Raw genomic sequence first — 12,906 nt, 5'->3', positions numbered from 1 at the left:
CTGCCTTTTAGCACCATCTCAAGTGATTTGTTTTAAGAATACACAAATATTCAAGGTTTTATCAATATTTTTTAAAAGGGATGTTTTCTTATTTGGATATTACATGTAAATCCAAATATAAAGACACAAATATAGACAGACAGACAGATAGATAGATTGGTCATTATGTCGGAGTTCTTGATCATTCCAGTTCTCTTTAAATTGCATTATCCTGCTGGGAAATGACTGTGATACCAATAGGACACTGTGCGCTTATGGGCGGTGCTGGGGAATGTGTGCATAACTGTGCAATCTAGCTGTGGAGTCAGGGGCCCCAAGGAGCCACGGTATAAGTCAGTCACCTGTTACGTATCTGAGGTTGCAGTGGCCCTCAACCTGTTGCTTTAGCAATGGACAGCTGGAGAGATGGTGTGTGAGAGCCTTGTTTATTATATGTGTAGCTGATGTATCTCTGTATTTAAGATAGATGTGCAGAAGGATTGACATATAAAGATTAATATATATATATATATATATATATATATATATATATATATATGTTTTATTTTGTTTATATTTTTAAAATATATATATATAAATGTTGTCAGTTTTCATGGTGAGTTGATAGTAAAAATAAAGGGACAAACAATGAACCACCTCGTGTCCTTCACCGCCTTCACAGTCACTATTTGACAAAATCTATCCTTATAAGCACTGAAATGAAAATACTTAGATTGGCAAGTGTTCTCTGTTTTTTATTTTTATAATTATATAAATATACACACACACACACACACACACACACACACATATATATATAATGTAGCACCGCCATTGACTTCAACAAAAATATGTACAGATATAACTTCAAACCAGCAATGCATCAGAAGGTTTAAGGGAAAAAATATAATCTTTCAGAAATGATTGACAGTTAAATATGTCTTCAACACAGAAACATCTTTCTCCCAACGCTATAATTTCCAGTGCCGGCTGAAAGAGGTCTAAGACTGGTTAGCAAATCATTATGTCGGACATCCTGCGGTCTTGTCGAGTTCTTGTAAGATGGATTTGCCATTGGAGGTTTAGTAATCCCGAGCATGTTCAATCCGTGTTCCTCTCAAATGACAATGTGTTCATTTGGTTTGTTTGCAGATGTACTTTTTGTAACCTGGCCTCTTTGTCCATGAAGAAAAACATTTAATCTGGGCCTAAATGTTAGAGTTGTCTTCCAGTGTAATCCTCCCTCAGATTTTCATATTTTACACAACACAACATAGGTCAATCACTTGGCATTTCAGTTATCCTGGAGACGGAGGGGGAAAATAAACTTGTTCAAGATTAGAACAACATCTTTTGCAGATTTTGCTAAAGCTTATGGCCTCTATTTTGAAATGTTAGTATTGATGCTGTTTTTGGTGTTTTGTTTTTCATCATAGTACAGTTGATCTAAATGCCATAAACAATACATTAAATGCATTATTACTGACATGTTTAATAATGATTCTGTTGTGTGTTTTCATTCTCTAATACTGCAATAGTTATATGAAATGATAGTGACTATTGTTTTGCCGTAGTCATGGTTGATATTGGAATTTTAAGCCACACATAGTGTTAAAAGAGAGGCAATTCTACTTTCATATTCTTCAAAAGCCTTTCAGTAATTGATTTCGGCATTTGGAGAAGAAATTACTTCCTGAGAGAGGTCACAATGTTGTTAATCTGAAACTGCAAAAAAGAAACGAATCAGAGGACTTTGATTGTGTGTGGGATAGTACTTCCTTGTGCACACGCCTGCAGTCTTTGTATACAAGCCATTCAAAAATGTTTGGATTCACATGGTATCTAAAAAGGCAGTGTCAGTCATTGAGAAGAGACCCCTCAAAGTTATTGATCCCCAGATCTTATACATATTGAAGCTAGAGGTTTAAAAAGCAAGGTGGATTAGAAAACAGTGTCCTGTAAAATACCATCTTAAAATGAGCACCCCATCTGTCGAGATTAGCTCGAACACATTCTGCAATGGCCTACGATGGAAGATGCAAGGGGATTGATTTGTTCAGGACCGCTGCTCTGAGATACTATAGTCTCACAACATGTGTGCGGCTGGTAGAGGATAGGAAGGTGTTCTCTACATGTGAACAAATGAGTTGGTTTCTCCCCCCTATCCTCTGTATATTTAATTTAGTGAAAGGTTTGGTAGTAACACCGTATATCATATCCTCCGAAATCAAGTTAATCAAACCCTGCAGCTAGATCATTAATCCTTGAAACAAATGAGTCCGAGACATTAACTATTGAGTGATGTATTCTACTTTGCATGATTGGCAATTAGCAAAATAATTCACCGTGATGTGCTTCTGTACGGGAGCACTTTGCAGCAGATTTTCTCCTTTGTGCCGCTTGGTATGTCTGCATTTGAGACGAATATTTCTAACATAATTGAGATGCTCTCGCTCCGGAATTTCAGAGGAGTGTTCAGAGCCGTGCTGCCATCACCTTGAGCAGATTAAAGTATCTGACATTGGCTGTGTCTGGGAGATGACAGCTTTGTATTGTGGTTTATGCCGCACACAACAGTATATTTCCCAGAGAGTTATCATGTTTTGTTTGTTGCTGCGGTTGTTGTAGTTGTGGAGAGAGACGTCAAGGTGCTTGTGTTGTTTTGTTTTACAGGAAGTGTTTTCAGACCGCTCACTTTTATCTGGAGGACAATACTTCTCCGCGAGTGATTTCTGCCCCCCCCACACCGGTGCTCCCAGACTCAGGTAATGGTCACCACACACCCTGTTCTACTAAACATGTGCTCCCAGACTGCTTTGATATGGAAGAGATTAAGCAAAGCACGATATACAGTTAGGTCCTTAAATATATGGACAATGACACAATCGTCATCATTTTGGCCACCACAATGGATTTAAAAGGTTTGCTTTCAAGTGTAGACTTTCATCTTTAATTTGAGGGTAGTTACATCTGAATTGGGTGAACGGTGTAGGAATTACACCCATTTTTATATGTGGTTCCCCCAATTTTAGGGGCTCAAAAGTATTTGGACAAACTTAAAGCATGTCTTGATTGTTTCCTTTCAAATCCATTGCAGTGGTGTACAGAGCCAAAATGATGACAATTGTTGTAAGTCGCCCTGTATAATGGCATCTGCCAAGAAATAATAATAATAATAATAATAATAATTGTGTCACTGTCCAAATATTTATGGACCTAACTGTATACATCGAAATCTAGTTAATTTCAAATGTTCACATTGTTCACCATTCCAGAAGTGTTAGAGATACCATTTTCGATGTATTCATATGAGAAATGGTTGTGTACTGGCATTCATTTTGTGGAGAGAATGTTGAGTTCTGTCTCCCATAATGTTTCTCTATGTCGCAGACGAGCACGAGGCCATTCCCGTCAAACAGTTTGTGAAACATGTGGCGGATCTACACGACAGCAACAAGTTTTCAGAAGAGTTTGAGGTACGTTATGCCAAATATCTAATCTCACTCATATTTAAATAGCATTACAGAGCAGGTGCATTCAGTGCTAAAGTGACACGATTGTCAATTCAGATGTGAAGGCTGTTAATGGAATAGAGCCAGATGTCTAGACTTCTTTTCATTACAGTGATTGATTTGCACAGTCATCTTTAGCCAAACAATGTCATAACATATCTTATAATTGTCTTTTGGGAGTTGTAATGTTCCAAACTTAATATACATATATCAAAAGAAAGCAAAGGTGTCATTTCATGAACTCTCTGAAAGATAAACAGACAACAAAATGTATTCACTTATGTGTAGATCCAGTCAATATCAGGCAGTGAAATAGTGTTGGAGGTTATAAAACATACTAAATAGGAGGCAGGGTGTCTAATTAGTTGTAGGTAATCAACTTAATAGGCAATGTTTGTTCATCTCAGATGAGCTCTCTTTCTTTAAAGAGTTTTGAAGAGAATTGCTAAATGTTATTATTACTATATCATTATTATGGGTATATTTCTGAATACATCACAGTTCATTGTAATCACAACTCTGTCATTGGCTGAGCATGTTTAAGAACTGAAGAGCATGCAGTGTTAACTGTTCAAAGGCAGTCTCTGACACCCAGGTTTTCGTCCGGTTGACGCTGCGACTCCTCCGCGCAGCTGGAATGCATGACACTTGACACACTGTGACCGTCTTGCCTTGCTGCTTGCCACGTTGAGATCTCGCTCTTGCATGAGTGACAGTGTTTATACTTGTCATTTTATTTTGAAAGAGAAATGCACTTTGTCTCATTCACTGTCTGTCATGGAATTTCATTGCTGTGCTTTTTTGCATTCACTCCCTCATTAGATATTGAAAGAGTTTTACGAGGTAAGACACTTTTTCTTTCTTTCTTTCTTTTTAGTTCCGTAGCCATAGTCGTAGTGTGGGTACTCACCACGTATCTCGGTGCCTGTTTTCTGATCGTGCATGCTTATGACTCGGGGCGGTGGCGGGCTGCCGAAGCTGAGTTAAGCGTGCTGATGCCTGGCCGACCTTTTATTGCAGGAGATTCAGAGCTGCACCGTAGATCTGGGCATCACATCCGACTGCTCCAACCACCCCGAGAACAAGAACAAGAACCGCTATATCAATATTGTGGCCTGTGAGTGCGCAGCTTGTAGAACATTGGGAGAACGTGGCACAGATACAGAATTCACTCAGAAAAGCTGGTGGCCCTGTTGTATTTAAAATATCAGTGTCCTTGTTCCTTCTTCAGATGACCACAGTCGAGTGAAACTGTCACCTGTTCCGGAAAAGGAAGGGAAGAACAGTGACTACATCAATGCAAACTACGTTGATGTAAGTTTACACCTTCTGTTAGTATGTGTGCAACAGAAGTGTAAAAAAGTATATTTCTAAAGAGTGACTTCATAGGAAAATAAATGTCCAATTTGCCTAAAGCAGTCTGGAAAACTACCATGTAGGTAATTCAGCTTATCTTTCTTATTCACTATGCAACAATATGTTTTTTATATTGACATGTGTGCAATGAACTCTTTTCACAGGGGTTCAACACACCCAAGGCCTATATTGCAGCGCAGGGGCCTTTAAAATCGACTGCGGAGGATTTCTGGAGGATGATATGGGAGCATAACGTCGGAGTCATAGTTATGATCACTAACCTTGTTGAGAAAGGACGAGTATGTATTTCTGATTTTTTACCAGAGTCCTTTTAACACAGGCAACACATTGCAAATTACTTAATATGCATGCGTTTATGAAAGTTGATAACCGTACTGGACCTGATCTGAGTTTGTGCGTTTGTGTGTCCTATAGAGAAAATGTGATCAGTACTGGCCTACTGAAAACAACGAAGAATATGGATGCTTCCTGGTGTCACTGAAGAGCACTAAAGTACTGGCATATTACACACAGAGGCACTTCACTGTGAGGAACACCAAGATCAAAAAGGTTTGGATCTTAAAATAGTTTCACTAAAACACGCAGTTCGAGATCCCTGTAGCAGAGAAAACAGGAATACAAATTTTAAAGTTTAATGTTTAATCGAGATAGGAAAAGAAATGCAGATATAACCAATCCCCACATTTGAATTGTGTATCTATTAATACATTAGTTCGTGTTTTATTTTATTTTCTGGGAGCGGTTTGGGATGTTTTGATGCTGTATCGAAAAGGAGACGAACTAATGTCCCCAGCGTTGTCTCCTCAGGGCTCTCAGAAAGGGAGACACAATGAACGCACCATTGTGCAGTACCACTACACACAGTGGCCAGACATGGGTGTCCCTGAGTACACACTGCCAGTGCTGACGTTTGTGCAGAAGTCTTCCATGGCCAGGACTAGTGACATGGGCCCTGTTGTAGTCCACTGCAGGTATGGTGGTTGTTGTAGGTAGAGTAAGCTACGGGGCATCACCTACAGTCAATTGTTCATACTTTCTTCCTCTCTTCCCTGATTGTGTAGTGCGGGTGTTGGGCGGACTGGGACTTACATTGTGCTGGACAGCATGTTGCAGCAGATAAAGACTGAAGGCACGGTGAACGTCCTGGGCTTCCTGAAACACATACGAACGCAGAGGAACTACCTGGTGCAGACTGAGGTGAGATCTCGACTGAGCTGAGAGAAGCGTTTAAATGAGACAAGAAATAAATACAGATTGGCTTCTACAGCAGTCTTCCTACAGTATGTATATTTAGGCAGCTTGTTTCTTTATCGATCCAGGAGCAGTACGTGTTCATTCACGACACCCTGGTCGAGGCCATCCTCGGCAAGGAAACCGAGGTGCCGGCCAGCCACATTCACAGCTACGTGAACGCCCTCCTGACCCCGGGGCCGTCAGGAAAAACACGACTGGAGAAAGAGTTCAAGGTGAATACAGAGTCAGAGATCACCGCACTGAGGAAAACGTCCTTGTGGTTATAAATAAGCAATGCATTGGCCAGTGCCGATCTGAGAGTTGTGCATCTACTTTTGTTAGTGTGTGTGTGTGTTTATTAATATTATTATTATTTAAGAAAGAGCACGTGAATAGAAATACTGTCTGACTTGCCGTCGCTCTTTCTTATTTAAAGACTTTTGGCTATGTAGTTTTATAGTCCTGCTATTCAGGAAGCAGTGATGCTATGATGTCTTGTTCTTCCCATGATCTTGCAGCTGATGACCCAATCCAACGCCAAGCAGTGTGACTATTCTGCAGCCCTGAAACAGTGCAACAGGGAGAAGAACAGGAGTTCCTCGCTGATGCCCGGTACGATATATCGATCTGTGTTCATCTTCTGCACCTCTGAATTAATCAATCGCTTTGATTCATGTGCCTCAGTGTGTTGGCAACGATGAGACAGTTTACTTTCTGAAGTATCTCTGAGAGTCCTGTGCTTCCACCTGTAACCACATAGAGATACAGCCCACCTCCTACCTTTAATGAGGCCCGGAGCGCTGTGTTCAAAGAGGAACATAAAGCACCAGGGTTTCCATTTGGAAGAGCAACGGCATTCGGCGTCAGTCAATATTCAAATCTTTGCGATAGCTGGTTGAGTAGTCTAGTCATAGTATAGTGTCAGGAAAAAATCTCACCAGAGGAAGAAAAGCATTGACTTTACAAAGCAAACATTTTCATTTCAGTGGAAAAGTCCCGAGTCTGCCTGCCGTCTGTGTCGAGTGATGCCTCGGATTACATCAATGCGTCCTACATCATGGTAAGGACTTTTTTTGTGAATGGGTGTGTGAAAGGGCAGCTAGGCTCAAGGCAGAGTGCTGAGTAGCTGATGGGCTGTGTTTTGGGCTCCCCACAGGGCTATCGGCAGAGCTCGGAGTTCATCGTCACCCAGAACCCTCTGCCCAACACCACCAAGGAGTTCTGGAGGATGATCTGGGACCACAATGCCCAGATCATCGTCAAGCTTCAGGATACACTTAACCTGGTCAGATATATTTTCGATTTCCATCATTCTATCATCTCCTATCTCTCAGTCCCCGGATCTGTTTTACTGGAGAATAAAATTAAAATAATCCCTGTGACGTGTTTCCGTCCCTATCAGGTGGACGATGAGTGTGTGTACTGGCCCAGCAAAGATAAACCGATCACCTGCGAGACCTTCACCGTGACTTTGACCGGAGAAGATCACATCTGCCTTTCCAATGAGGAGAAACTGGTCGTGCAGGATTTCATCTTGGAGGCCACACAGGTGAGCCCATGTGTCTCCTGTGGAGAGACTGGCCAGGTTTGCTGTAGTGCTTTCAAGTATTCGTTTATTTGTTTATTAATGTATTTGAGTGTTCACAGTTTGTACTTTTCCTTGGATATGAAGAGAACAGGAACAAAAATAAGATTTGTTTTTGGGTTATTATTATGATGTTTAGTTTCTTGTAAATGTGTTTACCAGCCATTTCACTCTAAACATGTTTAATTTAATACATAAACAGAACAGGAGAGTTTTTGTATCTATTACATATTCATGTATTTAAAACTAAATAGGTGCAAAATGATTTTGTTTACAGTTGTTGCAAAAAAACTTTGCAGCTGAAAGTGTGAACATGTGAATCACTAAACAGTCCCCACACACACAGAGAACACACATCTGTTAGTTGCAACACATTTGTCACACGGCCAGCCGCACAACACGTCATGTAGAATCAATCCCACAGTCCTCTGCACTTTAACTGCACTGTCCCTTTTAACTGTAGAACTGGGTTCCCATGTAAGTTTTTTTTTTTTAATTAAAGTTTCATTAAACTCATACTTATAATAACAATTACATGGTGTCCCCCCTTTTCTACAGGATGACTACGTCTTGGAAGTGCGACAGTACAAGTCTCCAAAATGGCCGAATCCAGACAGTCCCATGAGTAAGACCTTCGAGCTGATCAACCTGATCAAAGAGGAGGCGGCTTCTCGAGACGGCCCGATGATCGTGCACGATGAGTATGATCCGAGTCTTTAACTGATTGATTACATCCCTGTCTGTGAAGCTAGGGAGTTCAGACATTTCAAAAAGTCATGAAACTGATACAGGACGACGACACATTGAATGCAGTTAAATCCTTTAGGTATGATTAAAATATTCCATACTTAGAATTCAGAAAGCAGAGTTAAGTCCCAGTGAGCCTAGAATTGTTATTAAAGTCCGTTTAGGGATATCAACACAACATGCCTACTCAAAAACAAGTTCCATTCCAGAGAGACAGGATCATTAGAGCCAGAGTACACAGTGATGAAGGCAATTGCCTCAGCTCCGACCCCCGGCCCCATCTGCTCTCTGCTATCCATGCTCTGGTTTGCTCTCCTGGTCGGTTGATTACCTCAGAGACAAAATTTTGCTCTCCCCCTCGCTGTGGTCTGCAGGCACGGGGGCGTCACGGCCGGCACCTTCTGCGCTCTGACCACGCTGGTGCACCAGCTGGAGGCGGAGAACTCCATCGATGTCTACCAGGTGGCCAAGATGATCAACCTCATGAGGCCAGGGGTTTTCACTGATATCGTGAGTATTTGGTTGAATGTGTGAGTCAGATTACATGGTTTAGACACCTTATTTTAAGCATTCTAGTTCAGTTTAGGCCCTATTTAAAAAGCTAAACAAAATTTTTCAGTACAGTGAATAACCTGTACTGGTACAAAGGTAAGCAGTAAACTGCCAGAGGTCAAAAAAAAGTTTAGGTCACCAAAAACTGAAACATAATGTACATTTCAGAGTTATATACTGTGTTACTACACCCTCTTAAGCATTATTTGGCAGTGTTACATGCAGCTCCTGTGGAGAGAAGTGACTCTGTATTCCTATAATGCACACACCATTTGAAAGCTTATTCTCTTGGCTACCAGCGTGTTTCATTCTCAAACACATCCGATTTACAGTGTCGCCCGCCATCATTCAGAGCCCGGGGGGTAAACGCACAGTCTGCTCCGGGGTGGGGGGGGGTCTCATTCAGACGGTCACACATCACTCGGTTTTGATCGGATTTCTTTGCAAATAGGCTTGTTTTGTTCAGAACAACCTAACAATTAATCCATTATTTGATGTTCTATCAAACACAGAGAAGTTCAGATCCAATTGTGTAAAATCGTTGTGTTTTAGTACACTGTAAACAGAGTTTTCCATCTTGACATTTTGAGCTCTCTACGGGTGTGTGTTGCTTCTACCAAAACGTAGTCTTGTTATGATCAGTAGACTGTCTGGTTCCAGAATATGTCATAATTGTCAAGATTTTCTGAGATTTTGTATTCCTACTCAGACGGATTAGGAATGCGTAGGGGGGGGCGTGTAAATGCAGGGGGGTATAAAAAACTAATTTTTCACATCGTCTTTCATGGGATACCAAACACTTGGCAAACAACACAACAGTGAAGAGTTGGGATTAAAGAGAAGCACACAGATTTGGGTACCAGAGGGGATTGTCAGCTTAAGGGGTTAAATTTTGTTAAACAAAACGATTCCATGATTTAATTTTTTAGCTCCAATTGTTTATTTGTTCTGTGCTTTAATTTCAGAGTACATTGAGACATTAAATTACACACATTTCAATAAAAACTGGAAACATTTAGGTGTTCTAAAGCTTTTGACCAATAGTGTACATGCATGTGTTCATGGTGTGTTTTCAGGTAAATGTCACTACAGAGTCGCCACGAAGTGTATTTGCAATTACATATAAAATTTTACTTCATTAAAGTATCTGTTGTCGTGTTTGTGTCCTGTTTCTTGCAGGATCAATACCAGTTCCTGTACAAATCTATTCTTAGTCTCGTGAGCACGAGGGAGGACGAGAACACGATACTGTCGGCGGATAACGGTGCCGTTCTGGGCGACGCCAACAACACAGCGGAGAGCTTAGAGTCCTTAGTGTAATGGCGGCCGCTTTCTAGTGACGATCCCGCATCTGTTCAATCTACTTCTCTTTATACTGGCATTTTGGAAAGAAATTGTTCTGCCTTTTTTTGTGAATCCCTTTATTTACCATCTTTAAATGAAACGACACAGTTGCTGGACATATGATCAAGTGATGTGTGCCTTGATATACTTCTTGTTGTCATTCTAATTGATTTTATACTGCTCAGACTAATTCCGATGCTATTTGTGTTTGTAAAAAAAAAAAAAAAAAAATGCAGTCATGCTGTTTTAGGGTAGGCGCTCTTCTCGTAATTTGATCTAACTGCGTATTCTAATCTTTCGTATTTATTGACAGTGAGCTAAATGTAAAGGGATAAGAGAAAATAATTTTTAATGACATATTTAATTAGTATATTTTTTGTAGACGCCATGGATTTTCAACTGAATTTTGTTTTCCATATAGATGTAAATAAAAAATAAAAAAAACATACTTAGTAATGTTAACTGTGTGGAGTCAGAATTAATTAGGAACTCAATACTATTCTAATATGTAAATAGCATAATAGTGACCAAACCTATGGACCAAATTTCTATTTATACTTCTAGATTTTTATATTTTACTACAGAGTCAGTTTTCTAGTCATTTTGAAAGGTATGACTGCATTTTGTGCTAATAATTTAGTTTGAAGGTTGTTAATCGTTTTTTAATATTTCTGATATTCCAGTGTTCTTGTATTTTGTTATATTAACTTACATTTTAAGCATGGAATATTAACAGTTTTAATTGTACACTAGAGGTGTTTTGTTAGCGCTAGAGGTAGAAGTTGTAGGAATGTATGGATCATCTGTACAACCTGTGGTGATTTTCCTTTCATGTTTTTTGCATCATGGTAAACCTACAATAAATATGGGCATTTAATTTCATTGATGGTGTCATACAGAGACATGGGGAAATTAGTTTTGTAAACAAACTTGGGTTCTGAGACCGGTGTGCTTCCTTTAATTGATGATGAGATCCATCCAGAGATACATTCACACATGAGCCATAAAACAAACATGGGAATCCTGCCTTGGGGTATTGAAAACAGCCAACAGCACGCCAAAGAGAGAGTTTAAATAGGTCTGTGAAATTGTGCCATATTGCCAAGGCATACCTTGAAATCAGCAACATACGGACGCATCTTAAAGGTGGTTTAATTTATTCACGTCATGAACTTAAGTATAATAAGAACATGCATTACATTAAAAAGGTACCATGTTGCATGTAAACCATTATGCTATGGCAGTGAAAAACGATGTTTCACAGGTACAACCAACAATGAAGGCAGAACATTTGAATTTAGCTTTGGTGTTGCATCATGAAACTCCCAACAGCTTTCCATTGCCTTTTACTGTAAAGATAAAAGTCTGGACAGTGTTAACCAAAAATAAACATGATATGTTTAAAAACAGATAAACAAATATGTACATTGCAACATTAGCCGGCCAATCAATCTGGTTTCTTTGCTATTCAGTTAGAATGAAGGTGGTTTAATGCCTATATGGGTGGGGGTGCATAGCCACAGTAATAATCAATGCAGTCCCTTTGGCAACCAAGCCCTGTCTGGCACATTACTATAGATGCTAAATAGCTCTACTTGGGGAACAGTATTTACGTTACTTTAACATTAAAAGTCAAACACAGGTTAGACAAAACATAGGAATTGAGTAATGTTTCCTGTGTGTGTGTGTGTGTGTATTAAACATGTTGCACCAGAGCAAGCAAGTATGACAATGCAGTCGTCATGAATTACAACTGTTTCAGCATAAGAAGCGACTATTTGTGTTCCAATCACATTTATTCCTATTAGACCCCACATTACACAGCTGGACAAACTTTGTGTAGCTTGCAACCAACGTCACTAAAACATGTGTAAATATATTTTCTTGATGGTAAACAATTTTACTAGCCTAGGATGTGTTAAAAGGAGTCATACACATCTAGTAAACAAAGTAAAATCCTCCCAAAGTAGGGTAAAGATACACAATTAACTTTCAGGGTTGACGGAGAGGAAATTTAAAGAGAAGTGAATTCCTGGTTTAAAACCTGCCCTCTTACTACTAGATTAATGGTTTAGAGATTACCTTTTTTTCGTGGCTGCAGATTGGCTATTTTTGGGAAACAACATTACAATTAACAAAATACTACAGTCAACTGATCTTAATCTTTGAAAGACAATGGATTATGCAATTTGGAAGCAGAAATGCCCAAATTAAGATATGAAATAATCCTCCTCAGAGGAAAAGGGTTATTCTAATTAATTCCAGTTCTATAATCCTGTCTCAGACTCTAAGACATTGTTCTTTTTTTTTTTCTCCCAGGAAAGAGGAGGAAAAAAAAAATAGGTCAAGTGTCCAGACAATGTCTTGTACGGCACACATAGTTCAACGTGATTTGCATCTTGATCTTGAATAAAGAAATCACCCAATTATTCTGTGCTTGGCCACTCTAAACCAGCTGATTTTTTAATAACATTTAATTAATGAAAGAAAGCTGTTTTTTTAGGGAAGCGTTGCTAATCTGCACCCGCCACTAATTAGTCAAATTTAGAAAGATAACTATTCAAATGAGTGAACTGC

The 12,906-nt window shown here is 39.5% G+C and overlaps 1 protein-coding gene across 5 annotated transcripts in view; it reads left to right on the top strand.

Annotated features, from left to right (window-relative positions):
- The window catches only part of ptprz1a (protein tyrosine phosphatase receptor type Z1a), a 59,154-nt gene extending 47,943 nt beyond the window's left edge, over positions 1-11,211 (top strand). For 3 of the 5 annotated variants that reach the window (XM_066724031.1, XM_066724033.1, XM_066724029.1), the window contains 17 exons: positions 2,653-2,744; positions 3,370-3,455; positions 4,314-4,334; positions 4,512-4,608; positions 4,723-4,805; positions 5,012-5,146; positions 5,283-5,417; positions 5,676-5,839; positions 5,930-6,065; positions 6,188-6,334; positions 6,620-6,713; positions 7,088-7,161; positions 7,258-7,386; positions 7,504-7,650; positions 8,245-8,387; positions 8,808-8,943; positions 10,165-11,211. In XM_066724031.1, the coding sequence (XP_066580128.1) occupies positions 2,653-2,744; positions 3,370-3,455; positions 4,314-4,334; positions 4,512-4,608; positions 4,723-4,805; positions 5,012-5,146; positions 5,283-5,417; positions 5,676-5,839; positions 5,930-6,065; positions 6,188-6,334; positions 6,620-6,713; positions 7,088-7,161; positions 7,258-7,386; positions 7,504-7,650; positions 8,245-8,387; positions 8,808-8,943; positions 10,165-10,305 (1,960 nt within the window). In that variant the 3' untranslated portion in view covers positions 10,306-11,211. The remainder of the gene's footprint in view (positions 1-2,652; positions 2,745-3,369; positions 3,456-4,313; positions 4,335-4,511; positions 4,609-4,722; positions 4,806-5,011; positions 5,147-5,282; positions 5,418-5,675; positions 5,840-5,929; positions 6,066-6,187; positions 6,335-6,619; positions 6,714-7,087; positions 7,162-7,257; positions 7,387-7,503; positions 7,651-8,244; positions 8,388-8,807; positions 8,944-10,164) is intronic. The other 2 variants (XM_066724034.1, XM_066724030.1) reach the window with 1 other exon arrangement.
- The last annotated feature ends 1,695 nt before the right edge of the window (positions 11,212-12,906 follow it).

The sequence above is a fragment of the Amia ocellicauda genome, chromosome 15 (assembly GCF_036373705.1).
Source record: "Amia ocellicauda isolate fAmiCal2 chromosome 15, fAmiCal2.hap1, whole genome shotgun sequence".
Lineage (NCBI taxonomy): Eukaryota > Metazoa > Chordata > Actinopteri > Amiiformes > Amiidae > Amia > Amia ocellicauda.
The sequence above is the reverse complement of the archived record's forward strand: the minus strand, read 5'-3'. Positions and strand labels throughout refer to the sequence as shown.